We start from the raw sequence: 21,328 nt of genomic DNA on the forward strand, positions 1-21,328 counted from the left end.
CCCATAAACATTTGATAACGTAAAGGATTCATTGCTTAACATACCTTTAAATCTAACATTGATAAATTTTGAATTTTGAGTAACCAACATGCCAGAAAGTCTATTCCTGTTCCAAAAGACTATAAGACCTCTAGCCTTTCCTCTCACATCCATTGTCAGTCACTCCCCAAATCTCCAAATCTGATGAAGAGCCACCTTTACATCATTGCTAGCCATTTTCATCTCTTGAATAATAACGATGTCCAGAATTTCTTTTTCTATTAGCCACTTTAAAAGGCAGCATTTCTCTAGGACATTGAGGCCACAAAACTTTTCTAGATGATAATCTTCACAATCATTTTGAGCTATGGAGGTGCTCACCTTCTGATTTTCACAAATTTCCTCATCAAAGACTGCATTCAATTTTCCACTTCCTATAGAACCTTCATTTTTACTTTGCTGAATTTTGTTTTCCTTCCCTTGCAATTACCTCCCTTGGCATCAATTTGAAAATGGGTCTTTGTGCCCATCCTCCTTGTCCTTTTTAAATGCGACATTCCATTCTTCTTGATTTTCCTTGGTTTCTAGAAGCGTTGTGACAACCTCAATATCGCTTGCATGAACCTTTTGTTCCTCAAAATTTGTTTCCAAATTGCTTGTTGGGACTTGAAATCCCCATCTCTCCTAGTTCTAGTCCACAATCCTTGATCACATTTAACTCCACCAAAAAGATATTTTGATTAGGCATGGAAGAAACCTTAAAAGGGCTCAAATTTGTTCAAGGCTCCATGTCACCAGTAGAAGGCTGAAGCATCATTTTCCCTTCCATCTTCTCCTAATCATCACACAAATCATTGGCCTCCTTGTTAAAACTGTAACTTCTTACAAGATGGCCAATCTTCTGACATTTGAAGCACCTAATTGGAAGGCATTCATATTCCAATTCCTGCAACCAAACTCCAAGCTCATACGAGAATTGGACAACATGCTTGATTGGACTACTCGAATTAATTTTAATAAATATTTTGGTGCAAGAGGCGTGTTGAATGCTGCTGGAAAAATTGGAGCAAGAAGGATATTTGCCGAGAGTCTCCAATCAATTTAAATATTTCTTCAGACCAAAGTTCCTCGGACAATTTATACAATTGAATCCATAAAGGAAGCTCCTTAGTCACCTTGGGTTGAGGTACAAAACTAGGAGAACATGCTTGGATATAAAGATCTACATTACCCTTGAACCACGACCCATTTTTCAATACATTGTCTCTATTTTACTCCACTTGAAAGATGATTTGTAGAAACCCTAACTCTAGGAAGCTAACTTCTGGTGTTGGGCATAGTCATTTTTTATTGATCCGGTTTTTAATCCTTTCTAGTGAAGGCCAAATCTTGATAAATTTGACTATCATAGCATTCTTCTTTAACTTCTTTACCTTTGAGTTCAAGAGATTTGTTGGGATGAAAATTTTTGGAACCTTCGTGGACACTTTAATATTAACATTGCTGATTGCAAATCTTCTCCCATTCTGATCTACACTAAAACCCCTTTTCTTGAACCTATGCTCCCTATCATAAGCCTTGCCTTTGGAAAGCTTCACATTTTCCTCCATCAATTGGCATCAAGAAACCAAACTTCACTTCTTCCCAAGGGACTTCTAGTGCTGCTCCTTTGTGTTGGCTTTATTTGCATTAAAATCTCTTCTACTTATTTTTGCAATTACCCCTTTTCGACATTTTTGCAATTACCTAATCGTGTTGATATTGGGCTCAATGAAACTCAACATATTCCACATGCATCCACCACTCATCATCTAGGATCATTGCTTTTACTTTTGGTCATTTTTTGTGTTTGATTGTGTTGTGACCATTTCACACATCGCCCCATTAAAATGGGGACCCCCTCTTTTTGCTTTTGTTTTGCCTGTTCTTCTCTCTGCTTCTAGGATTTTGAGTGAGTGAGTTGTTGTCTGAGCTAGGGCTAAGCCTTAGGGGTTTCTTTTGGATATTTTTCAAGCCGACTCCAGTCTAATTTTGAAACTTATCACGCATCCTCCTGAAGATTGAGACTTTTTGAAATAAGATAGGACGGTCACGAAGTCGAATAGGTCTCAGGTTAGGTCTAGTCAGGGTTCTTTTGGGAAAATTCAACTTTTGTCTAAGTATTAGCATTTTGAAGATAAAATTGTACATTTTTGCCTAGGTAAATTTTGATAAAATTTTGGAGGCAAGATGATCCCTGAAACAGAAAAAGTGCTCCTATCTCTCCCTGAAGGACCATACCACTTTTTCAAAGATAACTGATTCCTGATGACCTAATTATGCCTTGTGAGGTGATCGAAGACCTAAATTATGGATATTTTAGCTTAAAAAGGTGAAATCGCTCCTGTCCCTCTCCCAGGGACCAAGGCGAAAATGTTGTTTAGTGCATTTTGGTCTCTGACTTTTTTAATTTGTTTTGTGTAGGGTCTCCAGGGGAGCTAATTGGACACAACTTGATGATTTTAAGGAGTTTGAAGACTTGAAAATGATAAAATTTGAAGGTTTAAGAAGAAATCGCCCCTGTCCCTCTCCCAGGGACCAAGGCGAAAAGACTTATTCAATTGATTCCTGGCCTTGATTGATCAAGTTGAAGCATCAGAGATATGGTGAGAGATGAATTACACATGTTAGAGCATCCAGGCTTAATTAAAAGCAATGAAAGGTTGGAGCTTTTGGTCTAGAAAGATAAATTCGTGCCTGTCCCTCCCTGAAGGACCAGAGCGATTTTTCTTTATACATACCTTTTTGGACCTTTCTCGGACTTGAGCTCTCATTCATGGCTTGTAAAAGGATGATATCTTCCCCAGCAAAGGATTTTCAAGATGAAAAGCGAAACGATTTGGCCTAGAGGGCAAAATTCGCCCCTGTCCCTCACTGAAGGACCGGAGCTTGAATTTCAAATTTGCATTATCCTTGCAAGGTTAAAGTGATTTACGATTTGAAGAGGTCAAGGGAAGTGTGTTCTGTCCATTGAATATAACTTGAGTGGGCCACAAAGGAGGGAATCAACCCAAAAGACAATAGGCGCTCTTGTACCTCATCAAAGAACTAGAGCGATTTTCTAACAAGGCAAATTTCTTGCAAAGGTAAGGCAAGTCTCGTGTTTGAAGTGAATGAAAGAGGGCGTAATTGATCCATTGAAGATAATTTCGAAGGCTAGCAAAGCACAGGTAAGCTCATAATGGCAAAATCGCTCCTGTCCCTCTCCAGGGGACCAGAGCGAAAAACCTAAAAGACTATCTCTTCTCTCCAAATTGGGACGAACCTAGGCGAAGGCACAAGTTTGGAATGATACTTAAAGTGCTTCGGGGTGAAATGGAGTTACAAGGACCACAAATTTTAATGACAATTGGCTAAAGCGCTCCTGTCCTTCACCAAGGGACTAGGGCGATTTTTATAGAATCAACAATTTCCCTCCAAAATCACGTCAAGGCAAGATGGTGTAGGATGAGAAATGCCCTTTTAAAAATGGTGAACAAGGAATTGCTTCCAAAAATTGACAATCCTAGGCTCAATTGCAAAAATCGCTCTTATCGTTCACTGGAGGACCAGGGCGAAAATCTTGGGAAAGTCTATTTTGCCTTGAAAAAAGGAGTTAAGCATGCATAGAATGGGCGAAGGAAATCATTGCTTACCCCACAACATGAATTGGCAATTTGGAAGATAAAGAACAAGGACAAAAGACAAAATCGCTCCTGTCCCTCACCAAGGGACCAGGGCGAAAATGTTCTAAGGCACACTCCTAAGGATCGAATGAATTAAACACGAAGTTCCAAATAACGATGCCATTTTGGACGCCAAGGATGAGGTTTTGAACGTGAAAGCAAGGAATACAAGGCTTAAAATGAAAGAGCGCTCTTGTCCCTCTCCAAGGGACCAGAGCGAGGTTATTAACATTCATTATTTTACCATGCTTGGGCGCCAATATCCTCCAAATCGCATTAGATGCCAAATTCGCTAAAAACTTCAAAATATTTTAGAAATTTTAATTAAATTGGCATTTAATAAAGGTGCATGAGCATTTAATAAATTAATTTTGAGCCTTAGAAAAAAAATCGAAATTTTTTAATTATAAAGGCATTTAAAATTAATTTTTTATTAAATTAAAATTGAAAATGGGGCGCTTTGAGGTATTATTTTTGTCCATTTTATTAGGTCGGCCTCTTGTTTTTGCAAATTTATTTATTTTTTGGCCTATTTTGCCAAGTCGGCCTATGGGAAAATGAAGTGGTGAGCACCTATATAATAGGTGTGTGTTGAGCGATTTTAATCCATCATTCACTCATTATTTCAAGTGCGATTTGGAAGAGCAAGGAAGAAGTGCGAAATCTGGTTTAGTTGGAGCAAATTATCTTAAGCGTTGAAGACTAAAGGTGGTGGAATTGAGGCTTGTGAGGACTAAAGGAGGTGCATTTTGCTAAAAGGAGGACTTCAATCTACATTTCGCCTAGCTAAAATTCACCTTATTTTTGCATCGTTTTTTAGAATTAATTCTCAAAGTGGAGGTATGGCGAGATCATCCTAGTCCCAATGTTGAAGTTTTGAATTTTGAACTTCAAGTTTTGAAAATTGCGTAGTTAATTAGGAAATGATAACTCAAGATTTATCATGAAGTTTCCTAATTAAAATCTTGAATCTTCCTTTCTACTCTATATTCCTACGTTGCAAGATATATTACTCATTATGAAATGTTGTGTAGGTGTCATAATGGCGACCCCAAAGGCAGGAGCATCCACTAGTCGTCCAGCTCTCATGAAGGAAGATCAAAGGAATGAAGAATTGGAGACCAAGATCGTGTCAAAGTGGAGCAACATTGGAGATACCAACTTGGGAAACTTCAGTATGAAGAAGTTTCGAGAGGTCCCGTACATTGGAAAACCATCACCTATCGCAAAGAGAATAATTGAAAGTGGCATCATCAAGGCGGCCGGTTTCCCTCCAGCAGTCCAGTGCCATGAGCTGATGATCGAGTGTGCTCGCCATTATGACCCACAATCAAGATCAATCATGTCCAAGGAAGGGAACACTTTGGCTTACCTTTCAGAAGAGGCTATAAGTGAAGCTCTCCATCTTCCAGAGCATAAAGATATGATTTACAAAAGCTTAGAAGGAGCCAAGTCCATGTATGAAGATGATCCAGACACTTGCTTGAGCATCATCAATAAGAATTGGTTACTCAAAAGTCGTCCTCGCCTGAGCAAGATCCCCAACACACCACATGGGATCGACTTCCAGGAGGAGTACAGAGATTTGATAACTTTGCTCAATCGTGTTACAGGGGCTCCTCAGGCCTTCTATTTTGAGAAGTGGATGTTCTACTTCATCCAAGTGATAGTTCAAGGAAAAGGAATGATTCATTGGGCTAGAATTATTAGCCATTGCTTGGACGTGCAGTTAAGGAGACTGAAGGCTACCAAGTCCTTCCACATGAGCTCATACGTCATATATGCCTTGATCAGGAGTTTCGAATATGCAGGACTACCTCACAGAGGAGTGATTGGGAGAGGACCCGGGGAAGTCAAAGTATGTGAGTCTTATGTTCATTTGCATCATCCACCAAGAAGTGACTACAAGTTAGTCAATGATACCTTCACGATGAACATCACCAGGACATTGCAAGGTGGGATTCACAATCGGCTATCTCAAGATGCACAAGAGCTTGTAAAGAGGTATGGTGCTTAGTTCATCCAATTCCAAAAGTTTACATATATTAGAGTTCATGGGTGTCCTTCACCTCCTTATATGTTGCCGAGATATCCGACAGACAGGATAGTGCTACTTGAGGTGACTAGGCAGTTGGCGGCTTATGCAAAGGCATTCAGACACAGGCATGGAAATGGAATTCCTGTGCCTATCATACTAGGGAATTCAGTTGAGGTATGTCCTAATGCTTTGGCCTTAGATGATGCAGAAAGGGAGTTGGCCTTATATTCATTTTCATTCTTTGCCTTGAGGGAGAATTTCGATCCTTATGGGTATATAGAAGAGACAGTTGGTAGAAAGTACAGGCATGAATGTCAGGTAGAGGACTTTTGGATGAATCTCTCAAGTGATCTAGAAGTAAAAAGAAAGATGCATTCCAGATTGCCTTTAGATTTTATCAGGAGATGCAAAGTTTACAGAGTGGCCGATCAAGCTTAGGACAGTGGTAGACATCTCCAGTCATCCTATGATAGAGAAGACAAGGTAGTGAGGATAGATTGGAACGAGCCTGAGGTTTTGGACTTAAAAGCTTTGATGGCTCTAGTTTTGTCATGTATTCGTAGATGGGTAGATGTACAACATCAAAAGTTGAGAGAACAGAACATACCAATGACTTTTACTTTGGAGGAAAGGCCGGGAGAAGGAGGAGCAAGCGCAAGCGAAGGCAATCCTCATCCCAGAAGCGCAAGCGAAGGCAATCCTCATCCCAGAAGCGCAAGCGAAGGCAATCCTCATCCCAGAAGCGCAAGTGAAGGCAATCCTCATCCTAGAGGCGCGAAGAGGAAAGAAAGACCTGAGAAAAGGGAACCCTCCAAGAAGAAGCAAGAGGCCAATCGAGATCGCTCATCCGGTACATCTTCTCGACATGAAAAAAGGACGAGTCAAGTTGTAGGACAAGAAAAGAAGGTACCGGAAATCGAGGAATCTATGGAATCAATAGTACAGAATGACAAACACGAGGAAGGGCAGGCATCTCAACGTTCATCAAGTCAATCTCCCCAAGTCAATGAGCTACATGAAGACAAGAATGATGATGAAGTGACATCTCCTCTCCGAAAAGAAGAGCCATTACCTAAAGAGATACAAGTTAGAGAGACAAGATTTGCCATTCCAGATTGGTTGAAGGAGAGACTAACAAGGGTGATTGTGATTGAGGATGAAGATAATGTAATTGACTTAGAGAGCCTTGTAGGAAATTCTCAGGAAGTAACAGAGAAGAAGAAGGCCACCAAGATGTCCAAGACGATCAGAGATGAGACAAGGTCCAGGAAGTTGCAAATAGCTACACCAGCAGTGGACAAGTATGAAGGTGAGATCCTTGCAGAAGAATATGATGTAGAAACATTTGAGCTTGGTCAACTTACCACCGAGCAGGCAATGGATGAAGCAACCAATTCATTTGAGGCACTTAAAGATAAACTTAAGGAAGAAATGGAAAAAAATAGAAAGCTTGAGCGAGAGGTCGGTGCTTGGAGAGGCTACTTTAGCCATCTCAATCAGCCCTTGGGACGTCAGGATCCAGCAGTGTCTCCTGTGCAGGCACTTCCCCTTGAATCAGTTGGCGAGGCAGAGAGAGTCAAGAGTTTGGTTCAGCTTATGAGATCTTGGATTGACAAATCCCACACAGTTGCCATTGAATTTGCAACAAGAATGATGCAAACAATCCACCAAGCTATCCAGGTCCTTGAGATCATCCACAACCTAATGATAACAGTAGCCGCCTTTGCCCACACTAGAGATGTTATCATTCCTGTTCTACAAGTAATCAGGCAAACACCAAGGAAGATCTTAGCACAAGAAAAGATAATGGATGGAGGAGCTCATAATTTACTCCAGTGGTCAACTCTACTCCAGATGAAGGAAGTTCTTTTCGAAGACATCAACACCAAATGCAATCAAGTTGAAGAAGTCATCCATCCAATTCAGGACAAGGTGTTTGAGGTGTGATGTACTATTCTTACCAGGAGAATTGAAGTTGAGACAGATGTGGATCTTCAAGAGTTGGAAGAAAAGGTCAAGGTCATCTTTTGCAAAGATGAGAATGTTATCACAGATGAGCAAAGGGATCAAATGTTCGCTACTATGCTCCTGATTGAGAAAATCAAGGAACTCGAACCTGGATGGGATGCGGCTCTTCTCAAAGCCTTTGATGAGGTTATCCACTTGGAGGAACGAATGAGGAATCTTCCCGAGATTCCTATTGCTGAGATTGAAGGAATTGTGTCTAGATTCATTGCATATGCTAAGAAAGAGCATTGGAAAGGGAATAAGGTTCTAGAGAAGAGGTTGTTATAAATGATGTGGCACCTTAATTATCATTGGTCTATGTTTCCTAGATTTTTGTGCCAATTAAATATTTGGCTATGCATTTAATGTTGTTCAACTAAAAGGGGAACTTTTTGTAATAAACCCTAATTAGGGTTTAGGTGTCAGAATCTCAGCCGTTGATCTTCTTTTGATCTGGGCCGTTCATTGTAATTGAGGATGCTATATATACCCTCACTCATTTTCATTTTGTCATTAGAAATTAGAAAGAAGATATTAGATATTAGATGAGAGATTAGAAATCAGATTTTAGAGAGAAGAAAGTTATTTTGTAGCAAGATTGAGCTTTGAAGAAAGAATTTCAAACAATTGTTGTCTATTTTGGCTTTGAGATCAATAAAATATTGAAGTTATATTGCAATTCTTGTGGCTATCTTCATGGTTGTTTATTTTCTTGAGTCATTCTCAGTCGAAGAAGTATTTAAGTTTGAAGGACTAAGCGTTGGGCTTGATCTTTGGTGAGATTCACGTTCCAAACCACTAGCTTCTTACTGATTGTAAGAACGCCTTGTGTGGTCAACTGGAGATATTTGGATTGCTTAAACCTTCAATCATTATTGAACTATTGATATGTACCTTCATGGTAGTATCTATGATTCTTGATGAATTGGAAAATCATTAGTCAACTTAGAAGATCGCATCAATTTCAGTAGAGTTGTTATCCCTTGGCAATATTGAAATTGGTAGAATCTTACCAAGTCTAGCCTACATTGAGTCATTCTTAGGATTAGATTAGAATTCATCTCTTGCAAACCCTACCTTTTGATCTTTTTTGAGAACTTGTTAGTTTTAGGAAATTTTGTTCCTGCAGCTCGGAAAACGTAAGGCCCCTTGATGAAACAGCATTCACAACAACCACTGGTGCTTATCCACACATAGAGAGCCTACATCGAAGAAGCTTGGAGTCATCCTGATTGATCCTTTTTTGCGACATCTTCAGCAATCAGAGGCTTTATTCAAGAGAGGATAAGGTACCCTTGGGTATTTTATTCTGTGTATGATTGTGTACAAAATACACGTCAACAGATTGCCTCCATACACTCCAAAGGCTGTTGATGACCACAACACTCAATGCATCTTCCACCTTCACAAGTTGTCTTAAGACAATTGTGGGAGGTGCAAATTGAGTTTCAGCAACCTAACTTGGTGTAAAAAATACATTTCACATATCAACAATTAAAAATAAAAAGTCAAAAATATATTTAAAAAAAAAAAAATTACCTTCAACAACACCAACTTGGAGAAGGTCTTGAAGATTCCTTGTGGTGTATGATGATTAGTTAGAGACATTTCAATCTTTTTAGTCTCCATATAGATTTGTTTGACCCACTAAATTTCTATGCCAATCTTTTGTGATGTCAAATTGAATGAGTGAACTGCACATGGTATCTAAACAATGTGACCACATGTACCATCCACTAAGAACCAATTGCCCTACAATTTTTAGCATTGTCTATTATGATTTTGACAATATTTCCATAGCTCACCATTTCGATGGATTCTATGAGGATATTAGCAATGAAAGTTGCATCTTTTGCTTGCCCCTCACAATCCATTGCCTTGAAAAACATTGCCCATTTAGAGGACACTACTATGACATTGATCAAAGGTCTATTTTTGCAATGTTTCTATACATAAAAAATGGACACCTATTTCGGGCCATGTATCCTTAATTATTTTTAATGATGGCTCTTTGAAGCCTTTTTCGTTGCTAATAAGATGGTTTGAATCATTTCATACGCAAGACTAACATAATCAAAAGGTGCATTAGAAAGGGTCATCATCATATCTTGCCAATATGGGGATCTAATGAGTTTGGAAGGAAGACCATTGCCATAAATGTAATGAGCAACGCTCTCATCTAAAAACTGCCTCGCTTCATTCTTGAAGGCATTTTCCAATGGGCCTCTTTTACGTGATACATTGTCCACAAGATGGTGGCAAAGGCATGAAAGGATGTGGACTAGCCAGTTGTGATAAACCACTAGGAGTTTAGTACAAGATTTTATTGGCAAGAGGATGGGCTCTTTCTTTTGATTTATTACTTACCATGTCAACATCCTCTTATACTTTAATATAAGACAATATTTGAATCTTTGGCAACCCTTTTAACTTGGCCTAGGACAAACTCTTATTCCTTAGCTAGGATTAGTCCATAAGTGAGCTTTCACTCGAGAGCATGAGCTCTTATACTCTTTTTCACATTGGCTAGAATGTCGAAAATAACCCCCACCACTAGGAAGTTGTTCAATCATTGTTGTATGTCATCAAAGAGGTGATGCATCAAATCTAAATGAACTCTCAACATTGGGCAACTAAACTAGAAGCACCGGCTATTTTGAATGAACCTAAAATAAGAAACATTACAAATTAACAACCCCACAACTTAAAAAATAAAAAAGAAACAACATTTCAACCCCTTATTATGCATAAAAAGCAATGCTCCCTAGGGACACACCACTATCTCTGACCTGAAATGTTTCGAGGACTTGGCATTCCATTACCTAAGACAACCTAGAATACTAGCAATGACTCAAAATCAAGCTACGATTTCGATATAGACCTACGGCCTACCAATTGCATCTACTTACTAGGGACAGCCATATGTTTTCTATGTTATTGTCATTTTATGGTTAAAGCTTGGAGCCTTTGGGCATTTTGTTATAATTCTTATATAATATGAATGCTCATTGACAATGAAAGGATTTGAATTTTGTTAATTTATTTGTCAATTCTCATGTGATTGTTAAATGAATTGAAAAATGTGTAATGCTCACTTTAGGGCGACTTGATGCTTTAAGGATTTTTTTCCCACAAAATGCATTTAATATTTTTTTTGTTACATTTTGGGGCCCAAGCGTTGTGAGGCCCCTTGTGTACTTTTGAGTTCATCCTCAGTTTTCCCAAGGCAAGTTGGGTGAACCCAAGGGTGAATCAGGACCAAAACTGGACCCAAATCAAATCCATATGGGTATAGGGGAATCTGATCGAATCGGTAACACAAGTCACATCAAGTCCTTCAAAGTCTTCAATTTGAAATCCTTTCATAGCTACTAAATATTCATTAATGTAGTTGTAATGTAGAAAAATGGGGTCTAAATGTAGAATGCAAACTAGGGATCAAACCCAATCCCATCAAGTACATTGGAGAACAACTTAAATAGGCCCAACTACAAACCCTTGGGAGTTTCTGATTTGATTAATTGGATAATGATTGAAATATGAAAATGCGAGAACTAGGTCTAAAGATACAAAATTGATAGTAATCAGCATAAACAAGAAGCTAGAAAACAGATCTAGAAATAGGGATCAGAAAGGAACTTGTGTCTACCTGAAAGTATAGAATTGTGGCTAGGCCTCCTAGTCCTCAAGTTATTTGATGCATATATCGTGAACAAATTCCGGAACAGGATGTTACATAGATTATCTCCTTGAAATTTCCTTGGAAAAGTGTTAAGACACTTTAGACTTTTGAACAGTGTCCAAGGTGTATCTTTGTCTATACTTTATGAATCTGTAATCCTTCTCTATTAGATTTGAATCCTACACACAAAAAGGAGAGAAAAATGGTGTTGGGTTGTATAGGGGTTTTCTCGAGTCAAACCCCAAGTTGGAATTAGCTCTACAACAATGATAGATAGAAAAAAAGAGCTTACCCTTGCAAAGCAAAAGCTAGATTTGAAATGAAATGTTGAACTGAAGTGCTGAAATAAAATGATTATACCTTTAGTATATGATGCAATGCTCTTTAGATAAATCCTCCAAGTGTTGATGTAATACCATGATAAATCATCACAAAATCCATCATGAAAATATACCTGAAGACAACTTGTTGTATCTTGATGCTTCTTTTATTCATATCTACTCTTGGAGAATAATATTTGCTTGTGAATTGGAATGATAGGTTATGTGTGGATGATCAAATGAATTAGAAATGATGCCTTTATATAGGGTTCTCAAGGTATTTCAACTTTTAGGCCAACTTTGAATATTTATATTAAAATTTTGAGACTGGATCACAAGTGATAGGAATCAACACTCTGAGAAGTTCAAAATTGGGCCCCTTCGGGCACCCAAAAATGGGTGGAACAGAGGCAAGTTTGGACTGCACAGGTGCAGGACACTAGATCAGGTCACAAATGAGCATAAGACAATATTTTGGATGTAGAAAGGTCAAAATAGGTTGAAAATGACCTAGGAGGAGGCACACTAAAGCAAAGGCCCAAAACGGAGTGTGAAATTGTAAGGGGTTACAATTTACAACACTATAGTAGTAATGAGTAGCTTCACTATGGAGTACTAAAATCTTACTTCCGCATAGAGTCCCTTGAAATTTGAAAGATGGTATCTTGGTGCTCCTAAAAGAGAAGTGTGTGTTCCTCCACTATTTGAATTTGGTTTAGGTCCCGCTTTTTCTTCCTTCCTAGAAACTTACCTAAATATAATTAATTTTTCCCTTGTCCATACAAGGATGACTAGGTTATTGAGATTTTGTGCAATTAATAGACAAACTCTTCCTCTCGAGTTCACTCTTTATCACATATTCTTTGCCTTTGGTTGTGTTTTATTTTGTAGTTGTGCGTAAGGTTCTTCCTTTTATTAAAATTCCTTTGATTGGTTCAAAGATGGAATCAATCCTTTAGTGAAATTTATGCTTGGGATCTGTAGTCTCCAAATCTAGGGTTCTTTTAATACTAATAGCTTCTTGTAGAGATAGAGACAATGGATCAAACACCCTAATCAAAACCCTAAAAGGTTTGGTTAATTCTTCTATGAAAAGGACAATTAATATTCTTTGTTACATCAGGCACCATTACACAGTTTTTGGAATTCCTCCACATATTTGTCTATTGATCCTTCTTTCTTCAATTGGGGCAACTCTCTAAAAATGAACTTTAGCATCTTTCTTTATCAAACCTTTCAATCAAACTTCATGTGTCAATTGAACTATGAACTTGGGTAATTATCTTATGGTACCGCAATTTATGCATTGTGCCTTCCCAAGTGTAAGATGGCAAATTTGATGGCATCATCATCAGTCATAGGTTTTGGAGATACATGCGTCTAACTTATTGACGCATTCAGGAACAATACACTTATTAGAATTAACAAAAGCTTATTTAGCTCATGAAAATGAATGGTAATTTTGCTTCATCTTTAGACTGACAAAAGCTTATCGTAAGGTAAATAGTGTCGAGTTGCAATTTATGCATCTTCCGGTCATTTTTATATGGAAGGGACATTATTTTAAACATGTTTGGGCATGTTTTATACCATTTTATCAATTTCAAGATTGATTTTTATCCTGTAATCCTAACAGTTCTGATACCCAATGAAATTACTGTTAAAGTTGAAGAATTTTTTTTGCAGTCTATGATGCAACACATTATTGATAATTTTTAGTGATTTTTTTTAACAGATTCAAAAACTGTTTATGGAACTTGTTTGCCTCCAGGTATGACTCATGCATGGATGTCACCAGTAGTGATCATAAGCCTGTAAGAAGCATGTTCAAGGTTAATGTTGCATGCATAGATGAAAAAATTCGCAGAAGAGAATATGGGGATCTAATTCACCTAAATACGCGAATTAAAGGTCTTCTAGAACATTCAAATGATATCCCAGATGTTGTTGTCAGCACAAACAATATAGTTTTGCAAGATTGTGATTCATCTGTTCTGAGGTTAACAAACACATCCAGGTTGAATACAGCGGTATTTGACATTATCTGTGAAGGTGAGGAAACTGTCAGCAGTGGCCAAACCTATGGTATTCCTCTGAGAAATGCTTCTGTGAGAGGTTGCTTTGGATTTTCACGGTGGCTGCAGGTAAAGTCTGGTCACTTATATTCAGTTAAAAGTCTCATCAACGCTATTGCCATGTGAAACGAACAACCGAGATTCAACATGCCTATAACATCAATACGAATCCCAAGTCAATTATATACAAATGTTGATGTATGTGGTATGTACTTCGGTTATCATGCAGAATAAGTAGCATATGTAATATTTATATGAGTCCTAAGGCACTTTATTTACAAATGCTGATATATATGGTATGAACTTTACTTTCTCATGCAGAATAAGGAGCATATATTTCTTTATGACACGGCTATCAGCATTTGTATTCAAAGTGCTTTAGGATTATGTATGTGAGACTTGTTCTGTATGATGTACTAAAGTTCATGCCGCATATCAGCATTTGTATATGAAGTGTCTTAAGATTCATATGGGTGCGTTTGAATGGTATAGTCATATCAAATTTCAAGTGTTCATTTTACATGACAATAGTCTTAATGAAACAAATTTTTTATTTTAGTTTTCATTAAATTTATGTTACATTAATCAGGACTTGTATAATCTGCTGGTTCTGGTACGTTAGTATATGCTTGAAAATATTGCCTTAGAAGTTAACATGTTAAATAAAATGAGAATACTCAGCTCCACATTGATCTATCAACTAGCGTATTTTTCCATTTTTTAACAGATTGTAATGATACACAGGTTTTTCCAGCTTCTGGAATCATTTGCCCTGGTGAGACCATTGAAGTTTGCGTGGACCATGAGGATTTTCTTACACAGAAGGAATATGTAGATGGACATCCCCGAAACTCATGGTGTGAAGATGAAAGAGACAAGTTAGTGGTGCTCCTCATCAATGTTAGAGGAAATGTTTCATCAAAAACCAAACAACATCGAATTTGCATTTGTCACTGTGTGTCATCCAAGGTTCAGTCTCTATCTATAGGCGAGGATGAGAAAATTCGAACAAATGTATTACAAAGATCAGATTTTCATCAATCTGAATTAAGCACGAAACTGATTCCAGATGATTTCATTAGTTGAAAATGTAGTCATATATGCTACATCACTTTTATCAACACCATGTGCATACCATTCAGGAAGCTTTTTAGTGTATCCTATTAATGTAACTATTGAAAGCCTTCAACCACCAGTGTGCAGAATGAATATACTTATTTTTATTGACCCCATCCTACCAATTTGTAGGAGTTCGGTTCGGATCATCAGCCTAAGAATTTTCAACAGGTTTTATGTATTGATAACAATCAGTAGAGTGTGCATTGGTCATCTGTATCTTAGTTGTTTACTCTAATATTCCATTATGGATGATAAAAATCCATGCAAGCATGCAAGAAACTCCCGTGTATGGTTGGAGAAATTCTCTCCATTAACAAATTGAAGACAACGAGTATACGTTGTTGAAAATGGGTAAAGGTGGGTTTTTGAAAGGGGGCCCAAACCCTTTTATAGAGGAAGAGTCTCCAAAAAGCGCAGCTGAATCTGCAAAACGGAAGCAAGAGATAAACAACAATAAAGCAGAACTGCAAAAGCAATTGGAGAAAATTGTGTTATTTTTTCTCATAAATGCAAATAATTTTTTTTTATTATTTAATATTTGGCATTTTGGGTTTTCCCACAGTAAAACTCAAAACATATTGGATATTAATCCATGAGAAAGCATAAGCCGTTGTCATATGGCTGGGCAGATTGAATCAGCCAGGAGAAGTGATCAACTTCTAATTTATAATAAATTGCCCAATTTCCTATTTACTGCAATGAGCAAGTTACAGTGGGCTTTTGATGACTCATTATTGGTTTTGAAGCTTGACGCCATTTAATTTCTCTTAGTAATACATATCAAATTCTATATCTTCCTCACTTGTCACACTTTATTATTTGCTTTTCTACAGTCTTAAAAGATAATTTATGTAATTAGTTGTAATCAATTGGAACATGTTTTTAGTTTTAAAATTTCTGATACATTCGTTGTCTATTTTGTTTCATACTCTGCATAAAGAGCAATAACAGAACTCCTATTAACTAACTGGTGTGTGCATGTTAAAAGAAAACTACTAGGACTAGTAAATTATATGTATTCCTCTGTAGTCTGTTTGTTGGAGTTTTTTCTTTGCAAATGCTGATCTTTGCAGAGAATTTCCCTACATGATTTCAAGATGCTATAATAAATAACTTCACAGTTCTTTGTTTGCCAAATATTTCAAAAAATGAAAGAAAATTGAGTGATATTCCCTTATCTGAATCCTATGTTACTAGTATTTCTTAAAACCCCCTTTTGTTTTTAAACCAAAACAGTGTTGGCACTGATCCTGGTTCATGTTTCACCCTGATTTTTTTTCAGAATCAGTTGATCCTTCTTGGGAATGTTCCAGAAACTCTGACAGCATTTCCAAGATATTTCTGTGAAGGACTTGACGTTTGCAGGTTGTTTCTAAGACAAACCCGTGGCAGGAGCTTGCTGAAAGTTCAGAAAAAGAAGACTGAACTATCTTAATCTAAATAATACACTTGACTGAACTATCTTAATCTAAATAATACACTTGCTCATAAATAATTCTTTTTCATTTCTTTTATTTTTTATCTTAAGGTTTATTTGTCAATTTCAAAACATTCCAAAAACTTTTATCAATTTAAACTTATAGATCACAATAGCATTATTTACTCAATTTCAATAATCATGTACATTAGAAGAACACAATAACACAATATTTACTTAGAAATTCTTATAGAAGAAAACTACAGCAAATTACCTGCTTATATAATAATCTCTTACAAATTTTGTAGACTCAACCTCTTGGAGGCACGGACACCTCATTCAATTTGTGGGATCTTCTCCATTAGAGGCTCCAACCCCTCATTCAATTCATGAGCACTAGCCATTAGAGGCTCCAATCCCTCATTCAATTCATGAGCACTAGCCATTAGAGGCACCAACCTGTTTTGACGTTTTCACACATCTCGCCATTGCAAATGGGGACCCCCACTTTTTTCTTAGGCGTAAGTGTTTGGTTAGGTCGTCTTGGCTTGGCGAGTTTAGTAGCTATTAGCCCTTGCTAATGAGAAGTGAATGTCTTGTTAAGTTAGGATTGAGGTTGTGTTGCCAACCTTGCTAAGGTGGTGAGTGTTGCTGAAAGTTGTCAATTTGCAAGAAATAGAATCATTAGGGTCACTTTCAAGGAAGATAGATGATGTGACCTCATAGCATAGGCTAGATAGGGATTTTGAGATGAAAATAGCCTAAGGCTTGACTTTGCTAAAATTGATCTTGATGAATGATTGCTTAGCAATTTTGAGTTTGTACTGATGAGAGCTTTGAAATCCAGATTTGATTGAGGTACGAATGAAACATGAAATCAATTTGGTACAAATGAAGGTGAAAATTCCACCTCTCCAAGTTGAGACTTCATAAAATGCAAGTGGTGCAAATGAAACATGAAATCAATCCGGTACAAATGAAGGTGAAATTCTTGCCCTTGAAGTTGGAAAGTTAAAGACTTGGAAGAGGTATTAATGAAATGAGGTAACGAACTTGGTACGAATGAAAGTGAAAATTCTACCCTTAAAGATTCGAAGTTTTGAACTTGAAAGAGGTAAGAATGAAACGCGAAACGAATTTGGTGCAAATGGACAACAAAATGTTGCCTCACTCAAATTTGAAATTAATGAAGAAAAGAGGTACGAACGAGGTGCGAAATGGAAATGGTGAAAAGGAAATGTAAAACACCTAACTGCAATTGTTACCCGTCTTAGCAACCAACCCATTGATAATACCTAACGTCGCCAACTCCATCTTCATCACCCAAATCCTTTGTCCTTTGTAGTTCTTGAAACCTCCGATCAATCGTTAAAGCCTTAGGGTGTTGTTGTGATCTTTTTCACACATCACCCCATTGAGAATGGGGGCCCTCCTTGTTTTCGCTTTTCAAGGTTTTATTAGAGCCTTGCAACCTCTCGGCCCCAATTTTGTCATTTTTTGAAGAGTCATAGGTTGGTTGAGCAAACCATGGTCAAAACAGGGTATTGACACTATCAATGTGCTTAGAAAATCTGAAGGACGAAAATTGCAATTGATTTGGATCAATTTGGACAACTTTCTATTTTTGGAAAGTTTTTCTTTTTTTCTTTTTCCTATTTTTTAGGAAGTTTTGTTTTTGGCACTTTAAGCACAACCCCCGAAATAGTTATTTTTAAAAAGATTTTCCCATTTTTTAGGGAATCTTGCTTTTTCTATTTTTGGAAAGGGGGTCTAGGGTTTGCACTTTTTTTTGGATTAGATATCAAATAGTCATTACATATCATCAGGAATGTCTGAGTTTAGCCACATCAAGGCATTGTAGGAGGGTGCATACACAAAAAATATACAGTTTCACGAGCACCTCCACTTATGGGAAGATGATCACAATAATTACATCATAATTATATGAGCAAAAAAGACCAAAAAAGAGAGTTCTAAAGGACTATGAAAAAGAGATTTCAGATTCTGGAGCAAAGTTGTCTCCCACTGGTGGGATCTAGGCCACCCAACCCATGTTTCCATCCTGCCATACTTCCATGCAGCCATCAAGTTTGTCCTGCTTGTGGGGGTGTGAGGTGGGCTCATGAAACAAGTTAGCTTCCTCCTGAGAAATCTCCATGTGTAGGTGTCTACGGTCCATCTGTCTCATGAAGGTCATGAGTGCTTGCTCAAATGCGGCCTTTCTTGGTTCATCTCTCTCCCATGTGAAGCCGTGGGACAACTCTCTGATGTAAATGATGGTGGCACCTTCCTTTATCCATCTATCAAACTTTTTTGAGTCTAACTTTATAACCACAGTGACCTACATTGAAACAGTATAAAAAATGAGTCTCCTAAGAGACTCAGTGAGGTGCCTGGTGCTCTTATTAAAGACATCATCATTACGGTATTTCCAAATGAGCCAAAGAACTTCTAAAGATAAACAGGACCAGAAGATATTTGCAGTTTTCCTACAACCCTTAATGTAGCCTAAAACAACATTTATGATTTCAACACAATTAGTTTCCAGATTAAGACCGAACAAGTTCCATATTTCCTTTGCAAAGTGACAATCAAAAAAGATATGTTTCACAGTTTCTGGTACTCTACAAATTTTGCAATTTAGGTAGTTACCCTCCTTGTCTTTAATGGGGAGTTTATTTAACAGCAGTCTGCAGCCAAAGAATTGTTTTTTAGGTTCATTTTGAGTCATCCAGAATTTACCTAACCTATCTTTCCATTCCTTTGGTTCCCATTTTAGTTCCCAACATCTGTTCAGGTGAAGAAAAATGGCATCTGCCTCGATGAGAGACGCATATATGCATTTGGATTTAAGAGAGGGGAGAGGTGTGCCATCAACCCAACAGAGTGCAGAAATAGAGGAGTGGGGGAGAGTAGGGTGAGGTGGGGGAAGAGTAGTGGCTAAGGCCGACTTAAGGATGTTATAGGTTCTGCTCTGGGACAACGAGATAGAGAAGGTAAGTTTCAGGTCCTCCCATGTTCTCAATTGGCCAATCTCCAGAATCTGGTCAAAATACTTGATTCCCATATTGTGCCATTTTAGTGCAGAGCAGCCTTGAAGAGTTGCTAATGGTTTCCCATTATAAAATAGATTCCACCATATAGATCTATCACTGGTAATTTGCCCCTGTCTATTTCCATTTACCTTGTATTGTACCAAGTGTTTCACCTACTCCCAAGCTTTCTATAGGGACTTAAAGACCCCTGATCCAGCTGGGGCTATCTATCTATCCAAGAAGAAGGTCAATCATGGGGAGATCCTTCCATTTCTTGGCTTTCTTAGGAATTGAGGATGAAATATTGTTCCTTATTAGGATTTTCCATGGCTCATCTTCATCCATGGCCTTGAGGATCCATTTGGATGCGAGGGCAATAGCTTGTATTTTGAGATCTTTTAGACCCATCCCACCATAGAGTTTATGCATAGTACACCACTCCCATTTCACTGCATGTTGCTTCCTGGTACCTTTTCCATCAGACCAAAGGAAATCCTTTATCTATTTTTGGATATAATTAAATTGATAGTTTTTGAAGAGCCAGGTAGAGGAGAAGTAGATGTTATATGATGCCAAGATCTTTTGACAGACCTGAAATCTTCCAGCCAAAGACAGATAGTTCCTATTCCATTTAGAGAGCTTCTTCTCTATCTTATTTCTTACCCAATTCCACATTTCTTTTAAATTTGGAAGGACAGAGAATGGGATGCCTAGATATTTTACAATGAGTAGGGCCCAGCCAGTTGAGAGAGAATTTTGAGAGCCAGTTCGGGGGGTTGTCATCCCAACCAAGTAGGTTGGATTTGTGCATAGCTATCTTACTTCCAGAGGCTAGGCAAAATATATCTATATTTTTCAACAGAGCAACAAGGTTCTCTTCATCAAGTTTAATTAAAATTGCAATATCATCAGCAAATTGGACATTACAGAATTTCTTTTTATTAGGTAATGATATGCCCCTGACAAGAGGAGTGATAGAGGTGTCTTTAAGGTAAAACATTGCATCAGCAACTAGGACAAATAGGGTAGGGTTTGCACTTTTGACTTAGAGTTATGGTGAAAATAATCAAGAATTTCATCCAAAATTCAATTTTTGTTAAGAAAACCAAGTTACTAAAACTATGGAGCTCAGAAGGATTTAAGGGCATAATGATGAGCTATTTCAAAATTTCAAGATGGTTGGGGGTAAAATTGAATGAAATATGAAAGATTTAAAATTTGGTTATCATGGGATATTCTTCCAAGTCCGCCCAAAAAGGATAGTTTTGATGTTCACAAAGTCATGGTCTTGTTGAAGTCTACCTTGTAGGAGAATGGAGTTATTCAAGTCTGCCTTGGAGAAGATTGAACATGGTAAAGGTATCCATGAAGTCTGCCCAGAAAGGATGGAAGGTTTTTGAAGAAAAACACTTGCCAAGTCCGCTATGTAGATGGAGAAGAAGTTTTTCTCATTGCTTAGTAAGATGGAAGACACATCATGAAGTCTGCTTGACATAGTGCAAAGGTTTGATGAAGGCCACCCAAAGGTTAAGGAGGTAATAAGTAAGGGGTGCACAAGTTCCATCAAGTCTGCCCAGACTTGGAGAATCTTTCATGAAGTCTGCCCTCCTACTTGGGATGGAACCTTGCAAAGTTCACCCTTAGAGGAAGAGAATCACTTGCAATATGGAAGGAATCTTGCCAAGTCCGCCTAAGGAAACATGCTGAAAGTTTGAAGTGAAAGGAATCTTTCATGAAATCTGACTAAGTTGCCAAAAGGAAAGTCGAACTAAAGGAAGAGAAAAGAATTTTTAGAAAGTTTCAAAATTGGAAGAAAACAAGGATATAGTTCGATTTGTGAACTGAAACTTGAATTAGAAACTTTCTGATTAAACTGAAATTTGAAGTCAGAACTTTCCCAAAGGACTTAAACTCAATTGAAAATGGAAATAGCAACTTTCTTTTCGAATTTG

The 21,328-nt window shown here is 37.7% G+C and overlaps 1 protein-coding gene across 2 annotated transcripts in view; it reads left to right on the top strand.

Moving 5' to 3' along the window:
- The window catches only part of LOC131055084 (type II inositol polyphosphate 5-phosphatase 15), a 120,766-nt gene extending 105,149 nt beyond the window's left edge, over positions 1-15,617 (top strand). Inside the window, exons 10-11 of one of the 2 annotated variants that reach the window (XM_057989727.2) lie at positions 13,502-13,874; positions 14,550-15,617. In XM_057989727.2, coding sequence (XP_057845710.2) covers positions 13,502-13,874; positions 14,550-14,891 — 715 coding nt within the window. In that variant the 3' untranslated portion in view covers positions 14,892-15,617. The remainder of the gene's footprint in view (positions 1-13,501; positions 13,875-14,549) is intronic. The other variant, XM_057989728.2, reaches the window with a different exon arrangement.
- The last annotated feature ends 5,711 nt before the right edge of the window (positions 15,618-21,328 follow it).

The sequence above is a fragment of the Cryptomeria japonica genome, chromosome 7, assembly GCF_030272615.1.
Source record: "Cryptomeria japonica chromosome 7, Sugi_1.0, whole genome shotgun sequence".
Classification (NCBI taxonomy): domain Eukaryota; kingdom Viridiplantae; phylum Streptophyta; class Pinopsida; order Cupressales; family Cupressaceae; genus Cryptomeria; species Cryptomeria japonica.